General features: G+C 43.2%; 1 protein-coding gene across 2 annotated transcripts in view; it reads left to right on the top strand.

The window, feature by feature from the left end:
• The window catches only part of CYP39A1 (cytochrome P450 family 39 subfamily A member 1), a 77,471-nt gene extending 71,369 nt beyond the window's left edge, over positions 1-6,102 (top strand). For both annotated transcript variants that reach the window (XM_066251900.1, XM_066251893.1), the window contains 2 exons: positions 1,630-1,717; positions 5,145-6,102. In XM_066251900.1, the coding sequence (XP_066107997.1) occupies positions 1,630-1,717; positions 5,145-5,216 (160 nt within the window). In that variant the 3' untranslated portion in view covers positions 5,217-6,102. The remainder of the gene's footprint in view (positions 1-1,629; positions 1,718-5,144) is intronic.
• Positions 6,103-19,213: the final 13,111 nt, after the last annotated feature.

The raw sequence follows: 19,213 nt of genomic DNA, 5'->3' as shown, positions 1-19,213 counted from the left end.
CACTGTGCTAAGGCCCAACGATACAATTCCTCCCCTAGGAGAGAAAGAGCTAACAATTGCAATTCAGTGCAGTAGCTGCTATGGCCGAGATGAGCACGGGGAGCCACAGAAGTGGAGAAGAAGGGCACCTCCTCCCAGAGGCAAGTGGTCGGGGACTGCCTTCAAAGGTGCCCAAGCCTCAGACAGGGGCAGGGCTGCTACAGAGGGCATCTCCACGCAGGGACCATCGGGTATACAGCGTGGCAAGAGCGCGGGACCGAAGAGAAGCTACTGCGGAAATGCTAAAGGGCAGATCCTTAAGGACTGCTGGCGTCCTCCTGCAGCATTGGGGGGGGGGGACGGGAAGCATCTTCTCTCTCTCTCTCTCTCTCTCTCTCTCTCTCCCTCTTCCTCTCTCTGTGAGGGGGTGTAGAATGAGGAGACAGGAATAGGCTGATGTTTTAGGAAGTTCGCTCAAGTGGTCGAGTGAAGGATAGAGTGGAGGGAGGTGAAACTGAAAGCAGAGAGACTAATCTGGAAGCTAAACCGATTCAGAAATCCAGGAAATAACATGACGAAAGGCCAGACTGAGGGAGCAGTGGAGGGACTCTGGGGACAAAGGGATACAGAGAGGGATTCGTTAGAAGATAACAACAGATGGTCTCAGTGCCTTGCTGGATGTGCAGGGTGATGGAAGGACTGAGTCTGTGATGACTTCCAGTTTTCTGGCCTCTTGGACTAATTGTGTTCATTGAGGGCTGTGACCCCTGAAAGGGTATGCATACCCGGTGGAGACCTCCACACAGCACACTGGTGTGGAAGAAAAGATAGCAGAACTCCACTGATGTTTTTCTCTGTATTTTAGCTTTTTATTTGTATATGTCTTACAAAGTAGACAGTAAACTATTACAGTAGTATTTGTACAAAATGTATGGGGAATTTGTGCCTATAGAACACTTAGACAACAATTTCCAGTGGGTAAGAAGGGGTTAAATCAGACAAGACTGCCCAGTAGAATTTTCCGTGATCATGGAAATATTCTAAGTATGTACTACTCTGTATAGTAGCCTGTAGCCACATATGGCTGGTGAGCACTTGAAATATGACGAGTATAGCTGAAGAACTGAGAAATGTTTTTGTTTAACTTATTTAAATTTAGCCACATGTAGCTAATGGTTACAATATTGGAAAGCACAAATCTAAACTTAGAAGAGAGACCTGGGCTTTCATTTATTAAGTGCTGTCCTGATTAAGCACGTTATGTATCTTTTTAAATCAATGTAATCCTCCCAGCTACCGTGGACTAAAACAGGGTAGACAGTTTTCTGCCAGCATACCTCGGAGACATTGTGAGGTCAGCCCCAGACCACAGCAATAAAGGAACCACGATCTTTTTGCTGGTGGCAGGTCTTGCTTTCAATTGTGAGAAATGCAGCATCGGTGATGCAGTAACGTGGAGCACAATAAAATGAGGTATGCCTGTAGAATAAGAGAGTCCGTTCTTCCTTTCTTCTTTGAATAATAAAGTTTATTGCAAAGGAGCGTATTTGCTCTGAAATGTTTGTACTTTCTAGGTAGTTTAGTTTCTGTTGGTAGCATACGTTTATGCACCTTTCATAACCAAGTAATAATTTTACATTTTTCTTTCAGGTGGCTTGCTCTGTTAGAGATTGAAATATGTATTATTTTTTTATTTTTTTATTACGACTGTAGTCTTCTAGACCCATTGCCAAAACAGGTAAGTGTTTTCTAAATTTTGTATAGTATAACTTTCAAATTTGATATAAACTCTCAGCCCCGGGTTTTAATTTCTAGAGATGAGCTATTGCCTCACTTAGGCCTGATCTGAACAGGTGCCTTACATTGCGCCAGACAGAGGACATACTCCCTTTTCTCTGCATCTGAGCCGTGTGCTTCATCATCACAAGACCAGGACCTAATTGCAGTGTTTCCACCACTTAGTGATAGGACCTTGTCAATGAAGTTACCAATTTTAACCCTTTTCCTGGGTTTAATACACATGGCCTTGATGTTGGGCTTGTTTCTCTAGAAAGGTATGTCTATGGGTTCAAAAGTGAACCATCAGTTTTAGAGGCAAGTCCTAGCCCTTGGTCCATTTGGAAAGCAATAGTGGGCCCTGGCAGATTGGCTCAATGGATAGAGCATCAGTCTGGCATATGGACATGCCAGGTTTGATTCCTAGTCAGGGCACACATGAGAAGCGACCATCTCCTTCTCTCTCCTTCCCTCTCCTCCTTCTCTCCCTCTTCCCTTCCCACAACCAATGGCTTGATTGGTTGAGCGATGCCTGGGGGCTGAGGATAGCTTGGTTGGTCTGAGTGTGTCAGCCTCAGGTGCTAAAAATAGCTCAGTTGATTCAAGCATCCACCCAAGATGGGAATTGCCAGGTGGATCCCAGTTGGGGCACATGCAGGAGTCTGTCTCACTATCTCCCCTCCTCTCAGTTAAAAAATAAAAAATAAAATAAAAATAAAGAAAGCAATAACGTGGACTAAAACTAACCCAACTGTAAAACCGGTGAACAAAAATGGAAAGGCATGACCTTGTCCAACCTCTGACCTTTGAATGTTCCAATCATTTAACTCCTCCATTTTCTGTAGTTCTGTTCCCCTATACTAATGGCTCTCAAACTGGTGGGAGTTTCAGAATCACCTCTGGGCCACATTAGCCCACAGAGTCCTTAACCCCCCCCCACCCCCGATTTTCTAATGCATTAAGTCTGGGGAGAGGCTCAAGAATTTGTACTTCTAATAAATTCTGGTGCCGCTGATTCTGTGGGTCTGCGTACCACACTTTGAGGGCCACTGTTCGAGGAAATAAGGCAACATGCAATTTAATTCCAAATGTTTGGAAGTCATTTTGAAAATTCTGGAGAAAAGGTGCTATTTAAACTGAGGGTGAAGCTCAGAAATTAAGCATTGCGATCACAAGGCTATTCACATAGCACTTGGTGCTTTGATTTACGCTTGATACAATAAGGCTAATGTATGGAGGGATTAATCAAACTCTTGGGTGACGTTTTGGAGAAATTGTGTAAGTGCATAAGTGACACAGACAATGTCATATTACTCACCATGGTGCCCATTTCTGCACTGTGCCCTGATTTCCTTTGCTCTTCTGTTTTGAAAACAAATAGCTGTCAGTCCTGAAGAACCCTCAGGATCCTACAATGAAAGGGGAAGCAAAACACCCTTCACAAAAGTTCTTAGCTGAGTACATTGTTGTTGTCAAAGTGAAGGTCAGGACCACGCTTTACACACACCAAAGACTAGTTAGTGCCTGGCCCCCCGAGTCAGATGTCTTGATTTTGCCCAGGACTGACTCAGCATTCAAGCTGTTTTTCCACCAGCAAGACACAGAAATGCCTTTTCAGATTAGAAAGATGACATTTGTCAAACCCATGTGACACCTTACTCTGGAGATCAGTGACTCTGACCAGATCCGTAGGACTGTTCCCAGCCCTTCCTTCCCACCTCAGGATTCCGCTAGTTGTATTGTTATACTGTTTGACATGCGTCCTAGTTGTGTTTCACTTCTATGAAAAATGTCTTTGTAAAGAGGTGCTAGGGGCGATGGGCACATGATACAGTGTGCAGATGGTGTTCTATTGAGCTGCACGCCTGAAACCAAGACCCCAACCAATTCAATTAAAAAATAAGCATTAAAAAAGCAAAATAGATAAATGCTATCTCAAGTTTGTCAAAAGTACAGGTCTAAGTGAATTCTTATGATCTCAAAGGGCATTTTATTTCATAATTCTTATTCCATAAGAGAAAGAGCAATTAAAATTATATATTTAGCTATTGGACTTGTTTTACTAAGCTATAAAATGAGGCGATCAAGTGGTGCAGGAATGACCTTCAAGTGACCACGTTCTTGCTGGTTATGGGAGGGGCTGGGTCGCCAGGGCACGGGCTCAGCACTCTTTTACCAAGTGCAGAGGGAGCGTTGGCCTTGAAATTCAGTTCCCCCAGAGGAGTATACTTGTCATAGCAGCGAAAAAGCAGATGTTAAGATCCCCAATTTAATTTTACAATAGCCCAGTGTTTTATTTTACCTCAGAAGATCTTAAGAAATTGAGTTTCAGTTCTCTCCAATTAAGAACTAAACAATAAGGAAACACTACACAGCTCTCCGGGATTGATGATTGGGCCACAGGGGCCAGTGCCGGCAATGGGAGCTGTTTCCTTTTCAGCCTTCATAAGATGACCAATGGCCAGTTCTCTTCGTAAAAGCAAGCATGTTTTTGCTAACACAGCGGGGTTTTGTTTGTTTGGTTTCATTCTGTTTTAACCTTTTGGGAGGACTACAGATCCTTGGGAAATCTCTCTAAGCCTCTGGATTCGCCTTCCAGAAAAACACTCTTCGTACATGCAGACTTGTGGCTGCAACGTCACAGAGTGCATAAAAGCCCCACCCGCAGTCCGTCAACTCCCCCGGGAGTCTCTTTGCAAAGGAGCCCGTCCTGGGCCCTGTTACACTCACACTCGATAGTAGACTGGTGACTTAAACTGGACAGTCTCCTGTTTCCATCCTCCTGGTCTCCCCCTCAACCCTCAAGATTGGCAGAACAAATTGCTTATCCTTTTCCAGAGGCCAGGCTTAAGCAACCTCGGCGTCGTTTGCCATGAACTGACCTGCCCTCATCTCCGTGCACATTCATTCCTTGTTCATAACTAGCGAGAAAGACATCAGGACCCTTTGGAACTCACAAGATACCCTTGCAGAAGCCATGACCTTTGGCCAACTGCAATAGTGATTCATCCATACCACCAGCTCCTTGCTGCTTTTTAAACATCTACGTGTGGCAGAGAGGTCTCACTCAGCGATTATAAATGAGGTGCCACCATTTGAATCCAGAAATGTGGAAAGAGTCTTACTTGTGGCATCCTCTCTAGGCAGACCAAGTGAATGGAGAGTGGCAGGTGACACTGGTGCGATTGTCATTAGTATAAATGATGCCGCCTTCTCTGTCCGTTCAGTGGGAGGCTCAAATTGATGAAACTTCTCAAGCATACACTTCCAGTCTTCTTAGTCTAAACTCTGTACCTGTTAGGGATAATTATAACTGAATAAAACTTAGGTCTAACAATGGTTGGCTTTGTCTCTTAATGCCCACATTTCCTCTGCATTTCTGCTTTTAGCGTACTCTTCATTTGTTGGGTGTCCAGCAGCCGGAAGGACAATGCCGAATTGAATACAGACAAAGAAAATGACATATTCTGGGGCTAAGGAGGGCCAGGTCGTGTGGAGGAGTGACTGCCCCCAACCCCAAGCCTGGCAGCACCCGGACCTGAGCTCCACCAAAATCTGCGGCTGAACTTTGCCTTAGTGTTTAGTTCAGGAAAAGTCCACATGGTGCCTGAGTTTGGAATCTCAAGAGTAGACCAAGAATCCAGCGTCCCTCTCACTGATCTAAAGACCTGAATACGTGCTTTACAGAAAATGTGTGAACAAGAGCAAGAGGCATTTCTTAAGAAATTGCAGTTTGGTTCATGCAACACTGTGTTAGAATTTTAAATACAAATAATGCCATTGGAATGAAAATCTGAATACATTAATTCACTTTGAAGCCAACATCCTTAAATTTCTGTTCTGAGAAAGATGCATTAAAAATATTAAGTAATGGCTTTTGGAGAATGTCTATTTTCCTTAATAGGATTCTTAACTAGCAATTGAAATTATTAAGCTCTATTCATATAATTCTTCATTGTAAACATGCCTGATGCTAGAAGTATGAATAAAATGATAGCTTTCTAAGACCCCTGATGACAGGGATCATGTCTGACACCTTTCTATACTTGACCACATCTAGGACAGCACCCTCTCTATACAGCATATTTAATCAGTATGTGTAGATCGATGGATTGGTTTGTATTTTAATTACGGGGAAAGCACTCTTTTGACACAAGGTTTTATAATTACAGTTTAAGATAACGTCTTTGCTAACGTATGGAAACACAAATGAAGTGACGTGTCAGGGCAAATACCATTTGACAATTCCGTAAAACTTAAGTCTGAGCTATTTATTATGAAATCCAGAAAAGAAATGCTACCATGTTCAGGGGAAATATATGACAATAATAACGGAGTGATCAGTGACATCATGATTTGTCCTTGCCTCCTTTATTTCATAATAAGTAAGCTCTGTCGTGCACACTGTCCTCTGGATGATTTGCTCCGTGTGCTGCAATTATCTCCAGGGGTTGATAATGATTGCTTAGTCATCTGTTTCCTACCAATGAGCAGATGACTCCCTGGGAGACCATTGAGTACTTTGGAGTATATTAACCCCTCCAGACTAATACAGAGTTTTTGAAACTTGGCTAGCAGCTGGTAACTCAGCTTAGCAGGCTTAGTGGTCTGGGGACGGAGGGGGTTGAAGAAAGTGTAGGAAGTCCACAGCCGATCTGAGAGTTGCAGGCTCTAATCTGGCGGATTCCACTGGATATGGCAGGTGTGTTCTCAGGGAAGGCGTGTCCTCCCAAATAGTTGAGGCTCACAGTGAAGCTCTGTATTTGCATATGAGATACACTTTGCTGAATTTGCAACCACTCAGGGCTAGTGTTGATCTTATTATTGGTGGGATATTAGCTGACAAGTTCATGCATCATAATAAAGAATATGCCCATTTAGTTCTTCAGTTATGTCAGTAAATGCATGAACTCTTATTCCAGGCTACCAAATAAAAAGGAAGTTCCATTTCTCGACTCAGAACAACAGAAAGGAGACTTAATCACCTCCCAAAGTCCCCACTTCCTAACACCATCAATTTTAGGGATTAAATTTCAATATGGGCCTTGGCCAGTTGGCTCAGTGGTAGAGCGTCGGCCTGGCGTGCGGAAGTTCCGGGTTCGATTCCCAGCCGGGGCACACAGGAGAGGCACCCATCTGCTTCCCCACCCCTCCCCCTCTCCTTCCTCTCTGTCTGTCTCTTCCCCTCCCGCAGCCAAGGTTCCATTGGAGCAAAGATGGCCTGGGTGCTGGGGATGGCTCCATGGCCTCTGCCTCAGGCGCTAGAGTGGCTCTGGTCGCAACAGAGCAACGCCCAGATGGGCAGAGCATCGCTCCCTGGTGGACATGCTGGGTGGATCCCGGTTGGGTGCATGTGGGAGTCTGACTGCCTCCCCATTTCCAGCTTCAGAAAAATACAAAAAAAAAATTCAATATGAACTTGGGGGGGGGGGATGCAAACATTCAGACCACAGCAGGAAGTAATCCTCCACAGTTGTTTCCCTTTCTAAGCAGAGTTCTGGTTGTGTCTTTTGCTCCAGTGGCAGACCCTAGACAGCACTCACAGGTGAGGTGCCCGTGAGCCCTCTACCCAGGGGCCCCACACTCAGTGAAGTAACCCAGGAGCCTGCAGGTGGGAGTGGACCGAGACACCTGGCTTTCCTTAACACAGTATCTTTTGTTTTAAAACTTTTTAGAATAGATGTCTCCATCTTTCTTTATTAAATATGGGTCCTGGATAACTTTTTAAAACAGTATTGTGGCCCTGGCAACTTTGCTCAGCAGATAGGGCATTAATCAGATTTGTGGACATCCCAGGTTTGATCCCCAGTCAGGGCACACATGAGAAGTGACCATCTGCTTCTCTTCTTTTCCCTACACCCCTACTCTTTCTCTTCCCCTTCCACAGCCAGTGGCTTGGTTGGTCCAAGTGTCGGCCTCAGGCACTAAGGATAGCTTGCTTGATTTTATCATCGGCCCCAGACAGGGGTGGCCAGGTGGATCCTGGTCAGGGTGCATGCAGGAGTCTGTCTCACTATCTCCCCTGCCACTTAAAAATAAATAAATAAAAATAAAAGATGAAATAGTTTTATTTTACAGTTTTATTTTTGGGTATTTTCATAAATGGCTATAGGTCATTACTGACAATAGTACACATTTATGTATAAACTATTTGTTTTCTTGACAAAATACCTACTTTCTAGAAACCAACGATAGGACCTTTTACCACATGAGCAATTACTACATTCCTGGAGCTTTGCTAAGCCCATTCATCCATCCGCTTATTTTATTTTAACAATAATCCAGTACATTGGGTTTCTGTCTACTATCACCATTTCACCATTTCACAAATGAGAGAAGTGGAGCTCAGAGAAACTGGGTGACTTACTTGTGGTCACACAGCTAGTAAGTAGCAGAGGCAGGATTTGAACCCACGGAGTCTGGTTCCAAAACATGTCCTCCAAACACTAAACAGCACTGCATCCTTCCAAAAAAAAAAAAAATGTTACCCACAAGAGACAGAACCTTTGACCTCGTTGTCACTGTAATCCACACTCTTGGTTCTCTCTTAACCCTGGAAGGGAAGTAGCTCATTTGTTGTGTAGCCTATATCACAAATGGGAGAGGAAAAGGACTCCTGGTATGTACCAGTGTCCTTCCTTGTCGGCTTTCTTCTCCAGGGGCCCCCAGCCCCTTCTCCTTGCTGGGAACTATGAAGTAGATTGGTTTAGGATGAAACCTAGCAGGTGTGGGTGGAGACCAGTTACTGTTTCAAGAGAAATATCAGATAAAAATGCATATTTTTAGTAAGGGCACATAAATGTAAATGTTGAACAAAATGTTATAAGTTCTGATGGTATATTACAGCATGCATTGTCTAGTAATAGAAATTGGCTCCTTTTTAGAGCAGCGCTCTACCTTGTTCCTTCACAGAAATAGTCCTGATCGTTAGATACGCTGGGCCGGAGGGTAAGGAGGATGTGTGGAACTTCTCTTCGGGCGGAAACTAGCTAAATAGGGAATGGCCTTAGTGTACTTTAGCTTCCAGGGACTTGGAGTTTTGGGGAGAGCTATTAAAAAGGAACCTAAAGGAAAGACGGTGGTGTCTGCTTCACAATGCGTGCAAACTGCTGTGATTTTATTGTTGTACGTGTTGAAGGTGAGCGTATTCAGAATCATAATATGTAAGTAGAGATATCAGCCTCACATCCTGAGTTTACTGCTAAGAAGCTGCAGTCCAGGTTGGAGAAACGTCTTCTTTTGTGCCCTCGAAGGAATGGTCAGTGACTAGGGAAACAACCCTCTGGGTAAGACAGTCTAACTGAACTACTCTTTTAAGACCAAAATAAAAAAAGGAACAAGTGAGTACATTTCCGATTTCTTTTGGCAGCAACAATTTTGCACATCACATTAATTTATAGCTATCTTAATAAAAGAGCAGACAAAAGATGTAAATTCAATTCACCATTTAGTTGACCATACTTCATTGTTTGCAGAACTCATTATACACCTCTGCAGAGCTGAAGGGTCAAAGAGCACGTTTTGAAAAACTCCGGACTAGACAAGCTCTGAGTATACCCTCCCCCCCCCCAGTGTTAGGTGCTTTCCCAAATTTCCCAGCGCCTTGACAGTTACCTGGGGTCACGTGACCAATTTGGCGAATGGGCTGTAAGTAGAGATGATGTGTTGATTCCAAGCTGAAACACAAAGGGATATAAATTGTCTTTATTTCTCACTTGCCCTGAGATTGTGACAGGGGTGCTCTGCAGCCACAAGAAGGCGGAGCTTTTGTCAGCCCAGGTCCCTGAGCGTCAGACAGGAGCTGAGTCCTGTCTCCCAGTCTGCAATGTTCACAGATTGAGCAAGAGACACTGATGTCTGCTACTACAGTCTCAGAAATGAAATTCTCTGGTCCCTGTCCTTTATGCTGTTAGTCCTTTCTTCTCCAATCTGATTTTATTTAACAGAAATACATACTTCTGGTATGCTTTGTACCAGCTCAAGAGTGTGACTTGGATTCTACTGAAATGACTATGATAGCCAATGTGCAGTAACATTTTTTTTTTTTTAATGAAGGGCGGGGAGATAGACTCCCACATGAGCCCTGATGGGGATCCATCCGGCAACCCCCGTCTGGGGCTGAGGGTTGAATCAACTGAGCCACTGGCTGTGGGAGTGGAATAGAGAGAGAAGGGGAGAGAAGCAGATAGTCACTTCTCTTGTGTGCCCTGACCAGGGATCAAACCTAGGACGTCTGTATGCGGGGCCAACGCTCTATCCACTGAGCAAACCAGCCAGGGCTGCAATAACATTTTTTAAAGTCATAATTTTACATTCAGAATTCTATTTTAGCTTCTATTTTAGCTGTGGGGCTATGGTTCCTGTGCCTTGCTCAGCACGGTTAGGAGCACCGGATGGAGCCTGTGCTCCCTTCTGCTTGGATCCCCGTGACCTCAGTTCCTCATCAGACTCAGGTCTCCAAGGCTCAGCATCTCATTTTTCACCCACCTAGTGAAAGCTCTTCATTCCCTAGCTAGGGAGAGCTCCCTGCTTCTCCAAGCTTCCCTGTGGTGTCCCTGAGATTCAGTTCTCTTTGTTCTTCAACAGTTGATCTTGATGTCTCATAAAACCCATAGCCAAGCAAAAATTTTAAGGACAGAAATGGCTTAAGCTAAACATTTTTTCCTGGAAGTGATGAGAAATAGTAGTTAGGTCCCATTTCTCTAGTGCAGCAAAGGAACGAACAAACAGGATAGTTAAATTGCACTATTAGAGCATACTGAAGGTTTATATATCTTGATGTGGTGATACTATGAGTTAAAGATAAAAATGATAAAAAGTTAATGCTAAGAATAATAATAAACATTGATCAATGTTTTTGTATTTTGTGTTGTAGAAGCACTTTCCAAACTTTACTATGCTTTTTGCAAGAAGAACAAATATGCCTGACCTGTGGTTGCACAGTGGAGAAAGCGTCGACCTGAAACACTGAGGTGGCTGGTTAGAAACCCTTGCCTGGTCAAGGCACGTATAGGAGTTGCTGCTTCCTGCTCCCCCCTTCCTTTATGCTCTCTCTTTCTCTCTCTCTCCCCTCTCTAAAATCAATAAATAAAAATAAAAAAGAACAAATAAGAACCACACTTTTTTTTTTTTTGATTGGACAAGTTATTTAATCTCTATAAGCCTCAGTTTCTTTTTTTCTTTCTTTTTTTTTTTTAATAAATTTTTATTAATGGTAATGGGATGACATTAATAAATCAGGGTACATATATTCAAAGAAAACATGTCTAGGTTATTTTGTCATCAAATTATGTTGCAAACCCCTCGCCCAAAGTCAGATTGTCCTCCGTCACCCTCTATCTAGTTCTCTGTGCCCCTCCCCCTCCCCCTAACTCTCTCCCTCCCTCCCTCCCATGTCCTCCCTCCCCCCCCCCACCCTTGGTAACCACCACACTCTTGTCCATGTCTCTTAGTCTCATTTTTATGTTCCACCAATGTATGGAATCATGTAGTTCTTGTTTTTTTCTGATTTACTTATTTCACTCCTTATAATGTTATCAAGATCCCACCATTTTGCTGTAAATGATCCGATGTCATCATTTCTTATGGCTGAGTAGTATTCCATAGTGTATATGTGCCACATCTTCTTTATCCAGTCTTCTATTGAAGGGCTTTTTGGTTGTTTCCATGTCTTGGCCACTGTGAACAGTGCTGCAATGAACATGGGGCTACATGTGTCTTCACGTATCAATGTTTCTGAGGTTTTGGGGTATATACCCAGTAGAGGGATTGCTGGGTCATAAGGTAGTTCTATTTGCAGTTTTTTGAGGAACCACCATACTTTCCTCCATACCACACTTAATATGAGACTATTGATCTTAGTCCTCAGTTCCAAGAAATGTGACAAGCTGACTCATAAAATAAGCAGCCTGAAGTTGTTTCCAGTACTTGGGGACGATAGCTACAAAATCAGGGGTGCTTTCTTTCTAGTTTCCTGCACTGGCAGAAATAGGCAACAGTGTTTTATTTATTTTTTTATCTATTTCCCCAACAGAAGAAATGGAAGCAGAGTTTTCACTTAAGAAAAAGAGCTCCAAGATAATGGTTTTCTTTGCAACACCCAACAGAGAGCAGCCCCTCGCCTGTGGACAAAGCCCAGGGTGAGGCGGGGAGGCCTCAGCTCGGAGGAAAAGCTTCAGTCTGAGTCTGGGCTGACAGCCCAGTCTGACCTGACGGGTCTTCATTGCCCCTCCGTAAGAAGACCGGCCTTGACCACAGGAGCTGGAAGACCCTCCCCAGACCCCGTGTCTTCTGATAGCTCTCCACACATGGCTGTGAAATAAATACTGCGTGTGTAGGCGCCCATTAAAGCAGCGATTGTTGGATAACTGAGTCTCAGCTCTAGGCCTTTATGCATCTTTTGTTAGGAAGGGGGTGAAGGGAAAGGCAGTTTGGAGAAGGGGAAAGAACCCAGACCTCTACACCCTGACCCCGGTTCCCGCATTGACTAGCTCTGTTACACCTGCCCTCTAGCAGCCACAGTTTTCTAGTCTACCAAACAGGGCTAATTACAATACAGTCGTCCCTCGCCATGTCGCGGTTCACATTTTGCGGTCTCAACTGTATTGCAGATTTTTAAGTTGTATACATCTAATTTTGTATCGCAGATTTCTCACTATATCGCGGGATTTTGCGGTAGAAAGGTATTTTTATATATTTATTATTTTAATTACTTTTGCAGTAAAATAAGCAAAATAAGTGTGGGAAAGGTGAATAATAGTGTGGGAAAGGTTTATAAGAGTGTGGGGAGGGTTTATAAAGCCTTAAAAATATATAAATGATAAAATAAATATAAGGTCGCTACTTCGTGGATTATTGCCTATTGCGGGGGGGGGGGGGGGCGTGGTTCTGGAACCTAGACCCGCGATAGAGGAGGGACCATTGTAACTGCCTCCCCCAGCAGTTAGATGGAATCACTTCGTGAACATTGTAGCCTATCCAGCAGCATACAACGATGATGCAATCGTGACGTAAAACATGTCTGGACCAACTTCCCACCCATTGGCTTCTCTGCAAATTTGAGTCAATATGGACCGCAGCTCTTGGCACCGCTAGACCTGGAACATTTCTGTCATTTTTTTCAGAAACCCGACTGTGTTCTCTCCATGGCTGTAAGCACAGACTCTTCCACTTTCCCTGTTACAGATGTCCTGACTCTGACTTGCAGGTGTAGGCAAACAAGCGTCGTCTCCGAGAACCACGGAATTCACCTGCCCCTCAACCAACTTGCTGCAAATAACTTCAGTTCTTTCCCAACTTACGTTCTAGAAATCTCTATCCCCAATTCTTTCTCTTGTGGAAGAGGCCACAGTGACTCCTGGAGCGGCCTTCTCAATGAAAATACTTGTGTGTGTGGCTTGCCGAAACCAAACGTAAAAGAGCTTGTTAGCCCCTAGTTCCATTCCCAGAAGTCTTTCCCGTGCTGTATTCATTTGTCATCTGGCCAAGAGGAAAAGTAAACACAAAACAAAATAAAAATAAGGTATTATCCCCTATAGGTCAGGGTCTGAAACACAAATGAACTAAATTTCATAGAATTGTTTCTCAGTGTGTTAGACTCTTTTTAAAAAAGATTTTATTAACTTTATAGAGGGAGGGAGCGAGAAGTATCAATTCATAGTTGCTTCACTTCAGTTGTTCATTGATTGCTAGTTGTATGTGCCTTGACTCGACAAACCCAGGGTTTTGAACTGACAACCAAACCGGCAACCTCAGCATTTCAGGTCAATGCTCTATCCACTGCGCCATCACAGGCCAGGTGAGAGTCTGTATACTGAGACTTTGCTAAGCTTTTTCTACATCATAATATTCATTCAAGATGGCTTCATGGAAAGTAAAAAAGTGTTGTTGAAGATATTTATCCATCTATTCATCCATCTATTTATCCATCCATCCATCCATCACCTACAATGAATCAACAGAGTGCCAGGCACTGTGCAAAGAGAGCAGAAGTGAAAGAGAGAGAGAGAGAGAGAGAGAGAGAGAGAGAGAGAGATCCTGCCACCATGGATGGTCCTATTAGTAGAGGAGTTAGACTATCTCCCTCCCAAGAGCCCGTCTAACACTGGGTGCCTATTATAACCCTATGACGTAGGCACTAATATTACCTCCATTTTTTGAAGGAAGAAATGAGGCACAGAAGGGTCAAATAGCTTTCCTACAAGCACACAGGTAGTAGTAGGTGGTGAGCCAGGATTTAATCCAGACATTCTGGCTCCACCATCTGTGTTGTTAACTCCATCTTTGCTGCTTCTAGGCACTGTCAGAAACTTACTCCACAAGAGTGAGTCATTCAGATATTTCAGACACTACATCAGAGCCTTTCAAATTCCCACATCTCTAAACACTAAATAGGCAATCATCTCTTCCAGTCATTTACGAGCCCAGAGCTGAGACTTTTTTTTTTTTTACAGAGACAGAGTGAGAGAGTCAGAGAGAGGGATAGATAGGGACAGACAGACAGGAACCAGAGAGAGATGAGAAGCATCAATCATCAGTTTTTTGTTGCAACACCTTAGTTGTTCATTGATTGCTTTCTCATATGTGCCTTGACTGTGGGCCTTCAGCAGACTGAGTAACCCCTTGCTCAAGCCAGCGACCTTGGGTCCAAGCTGGTGAGCTTTGCTCAAAGCAGATGAGCCCGCACTCAAGCTGGCAACCTCAGGGTCTCGAACCTGGGTCCTCCGCATCCCAGTTTGACGCTCTATCTACTGTGCCACCGCCTTGTCAGGCCAAAGCTGAGACTTTTAAAATATCTTGAAACAGTGCCCTCCACCAGAAGGATGATTTAGTGCATTTTTAGCTCTTTCTTTAAAAATCTGTTCTCTCTAGATGTTTTCATACTTCCTATCAATGCTATTATTGGGAGGAATAACATATAATCAGAGAAAGAGGATTTAGACCAAGGGTCTCAAACTCAACTCAGCATGTGGGCCGCAGAGCAAGATCACAGCCATTTGGCAGGCCGCACTAGGTCTACAAAAGGCAACTGTTACGCAACACTTTTCTCACTGCAGTTGAAAACAAAAAAAAAATCAGTACAACAAGCACAATCATACATGCAGTTTACTCAGTGTCACAAAACGACCAGAAACTGTAGTTCGCATCACAACTGCTATTAACTAAGCTAATATCTAGCTAAGATGCTAGAGAAATGAAAAATACAAGTAGGCCCCTAGGCTTACTTAATTTTATCCAAAATATTTTGAACTTCGTGGATTAGTCTGCGGGCCGCACAAAATTGTTCGGCGGGCTGCATGCGGCCCGCGGGCCGTGAGTTTGAGACCCCTGATTTAGACTGTAATAGAAAACAATCGCTTTGTCCAGCTTGTTAGCTACGTTATCATGACACTCTGGTGATTTCACTCTGAAAATGTCTTGATTTTCAGCAACATTCACGAACAGAGCCAACACCCAGGAGTGATGTATGGTAGATGGCCAGTACATTAGATGCTATAGAATCTCAGTAGATTTCCAACAAAACAGTAGTCAATAAAGAGCATTTATAATGCTTGATTGCATAGTTGGGGGAAAAATGCCTGTTCAACCTTCCACGAATTTTCCTAGACAACTAGTTCCCATGAAATATTGTTCTTACTAGTATATTTCAGCTCACTATCTACTTCCTTTCTCAGCAGTCACCCATTACTCCTACCCACACACACACACTGAGAGAGAGAGAGAGAGAGAGAGAGAGAGAGAGAGAAGAGGGAAGGAGAGGGAGAGAGGCACTACACATCCTAGGACTCTCTGAAATATGAGGCAAGTATCCTTGCCATAGATTATATGAATACACTTAAATATAGCAAAAGATAGAAAACAGAGCCTAATTAAACACAATGGGTGCTGAAATAACTGCTGTCCTTAAATCTTAGGGTGGCTGAAGAGCTGAGTCAGCGCTCAGTGCTGGGCATTATCTCCACACCTACCAGAACCCAGAGGAGGTTCTATTACCTGTGACATGCCCCTGGCTCTTTTTAGTGTTGCAATCTGCATCTTCCTGCATGGCAAAAAAACAAAGGTAGAAACTGAAAAGTCTGATCAGGCGGTGGCGCAGTGGATAGAGCCTCGAACTGGGATGCGGAGGACCAGCTTGAGCGTGGCTCATCTGGCTTGAGCAAAAAGCTCACCAGCTTGGACCCAAGGTCACTGGCTTGAGCAAGGAGTTACTCGGTCTGCTGTAGCCCCACAGTCAAGGCACATATGAGAAAGCAGTCAATGAACAACTAAGGTGTTGCAACGAAAAACTGATGATTGATGCTTCTCATCTCTTTCTGTTCCTGTCTGTCTGTCCCTATCTCTCTCTCTCTCTGACTCTCTCTCTGTCCCTGTAAAAAAAAAAAAAAAAGAAAAGAAAAGAAAAGAAAAGAAAAGAAAAGAAACTGAAGACCCTTTATTTTATATCTTTTCCCTTTCATAGTGGGCCACCTTCTTCTATCTCTGATTTTCCTTTGCTGAGCGAGGAGCAGTTTCCAGTCTCCATTGAGTTCTCCAGAAACTGTTTCACCAAACTGAACCCCCTGTCCTCTTGGGAACACTGCTGCTTATATTTCCCAGCCTTCTTTGTAGGTGAGTGTAATCACGTGACTGAGTTCTGGCCAATGGAATGTGGAGATAAGTGATTGATGTACACCACTTCTAGATAGGGCCAAGAGACTATCTTCCATGCACCACTCTGTTCTCTTCCTCCATCAGAGTTTCAGTGAATGGTTCTGAGGCCCTAAGAAACCATTGAGTCACAGAAGCAAGAAGTCTGGGTCTCTGAATGACTGCGTGGAGAGAGGGGTCACCTCCTCCCAGTTCAACCCACATTGAAATGTAAAGAGAGTAAATGATAAACTGTTACCATGTTAGACCACTAAAATCCGGGCATTGTTAGTTCCAGCAGATAATCTACCCTATATGTTTATGTAAGAGTTTTGTAATGTAATTTAAATGCTGTGCTGTCCTTTGATCAGATTTAAATAAGTTTTAAATTAACAACACTTCAAAATTATTTGTTACCATACTATGATGAAAACCAAATTGAGTTTTCTTACTTTGGAGTTCAAGCACCATAAAATAAAATGAAACAAAATTAATTCAAACCAGATTAAAACTTTATCTGATTTAATTTACTATAGTCCATCCATCAGTAAATGGAATGTGATGAAATCTTTTTACATATCTTTCAAATTTTTATGTTCTATTTATATGGCGCTTTAAGAGCTGTGTCCCATGAGCTTGTTTTTATAATTCTGAGCTACTTCAGAAAATAGTTTTATATTTAATACAACATGTTTGGTTGTTGCTAAGCATCTATTCAGTGCAAATTAATACTAACCCCAGCACTAGCTTCAAAAGCCCCAAACTGGATGGTGTTAGGGATGGAGGGCAGGGTGCTAGAATTACTCTTGTCTGATTTGTAAAAATGAGGTTTTGCACATAAAAACTCCATTACAGTTTTTTGTACATCACGTCCTGCCTGTCCCTTGCCACATTTTCATGACCTTTTAATACATTGGTCTCTGTGCTATAGTGGAATCTTTGGTTTTGCCTCAGAGTAAAATAAAATAAAACTCATCCCATTTAAAAAAAATTCTTTTTCTTTCTTTTCTTCCTTACTAGAGGCTTCTGCTCAAGTAAAGCCAAGCGTACGAGTGCAGAGTTGTGGTTCCACATTCAGAGCTTGATAAACTCCTCTCTGATTCTTACACTAAAAATAAAAGAGCTCATCTTCAGAAGGTACAAGCTGTCAAGCAAAGAAGGATGACAGACCTGGGGCTGGGCTGACAGCAGGTAATGAAAGAAATAAAAAAATGACTTGGTGTAGTCATTTCAGGCAGTGGAACCTGCAAATGAAGCCAAGGATCAGTTACTGCAGGAGAGACACACGCAGGTGCACATGAGCCCAAAGATGGCTGCCAAGCCAGAGATTGAGCAACGGAGAAGTTCAAGCTTAACGGAGATATGTGTGACCTTGGTGCCCAATTGGGGAGAACCCCAGGCTGGCTGTGTTTAACCCACCCACGTCCCAAGCCTGAAGCCTTTCCCTCTTCCATGTAGCTCTACCCTGCAAGTTTGATGAACCCATGGGGGTTTTGAGTGTTGTGAGTGGTGGGCAAGGGTGAGGAGGAGAAGTGTAGGAGGTTATCCACACAGTGCAGGTCAAACTTGGCCGAAGCAGAGACACAAGGCTCACATGAGGATCACGCCTACTGATTGATAAGTAGGCATCATGCTGATTCTTGCTAAGGAAAGTATTTTATGCCGGCACAAAGAAAAATTATTGTGGCTCTTGGGTACAGGAGCCATACAGGGCTCACGGGGCGGGGCCTGGGGTTCCCGGTTGGCTCCCTTTTGGTCCCCAGCTATTGCTAATGCAAAGTGTTGATGGAGAAGAGGCTGGACCATCTTCAGTTCCTTTCAGATCATACTGTCACTTCTTTCCTCTTCGCCCTGTGTCCTTTCTTGGCTATTTTCTCTTCATCTTTTTTTTTCCCTTCTGCCAGAGAATTCTTTTCTAATCTGGGGGGGGGGGCATAAGTTTTTCTATTTTCCAAGTTTTGTTTTTCTCCTATTTAATTGGCCAAAGTTATGAACATACCCTAGCCTGGGGAGCTATCAGTCTGGGGAGCACTGTGGCCCTTTTTTAGGGAATGGCTCTCATCCTGCCACCAGTTTCTTCTAATTAACCCATCGTAGATAGGGTTGAACCTGTAGACCAGTCAGAGGTCCAGCCTACTCCAGATTGGAGCGTCAAGGAGACAGAGTGAAAGGATTTTGATTCAAAGCTTGAAAGAAATGCTAACATGGAAACCTTGGCAGAATACCAAGATTAGGAAGTGGTAATTGATAAAATGCAGTTAATGAATGAGCTGTGTGTTCGACCAAGTTAATTTAAAAGATAAAAATGTTACTGCCCATTATATGCAATAAGAACTTTGAACCTTGGGCTTTTCAGGTGTTGATGGGAATGACAACAGAATGTAATAATGAAATCTTTGGGAAAAATTATATTGAATGAGAAAGGGGAGCTCCAATAGTACTCAAAGTTTGGAAAATATTATTTGAATATCAACTGAAGAATTTTCATCTATATTTGAAGGGACTTTCTCCTTATTTTGTTGTTTTCCTGTTGTTCTTCCTCCTCCTTCTTCCCTTCCTCCTCTTCCTTCTCCTTTTCTTTTTCTTCTTCTTCCTCTTCTTTTTCCTCCTCTTCTCTCTCTTCTTCCCCATTCCCATTCTACTCATCACCTCCTTTTTCTTTTCCTTCTTTACTGTATTTTTCTGCATCGCTATTCACATCACCACTTTCCCAATTCTTTGAGTGTTCCAGTCAAGTTCCAAAGAGTTCTTTCAAAATGTGATTTTAATACTAAAAGTGTACACCAATGGTCTCAGTTAGGATTATATTTGGCTGCATATAACAGAAAACTCC

The sequence above is a fragment of the Saccopteryx bilineata genome, chromosome 1, assembly GCF_036850765.1.
Source record: "Saccopteryx bilineata isolate mSacBil1 chromosome 1, mSacBil1_pri_phased_curated, whole genome shotgun sequence".
In the NCBI taxonomy this organism is placed as follows: domain Eukaryota; kingdom Metazoa; phylum Chordata; class Mammalia; order Chiroptera; family Emballonuridae; genus Saccopteryx; species Saccopteryx bilineata.
The sequence above is the reverse complement of the archived record's forward strand: the minus strand, read 5'-3'. Positions and strand labels throughout refer to the sequence as shown.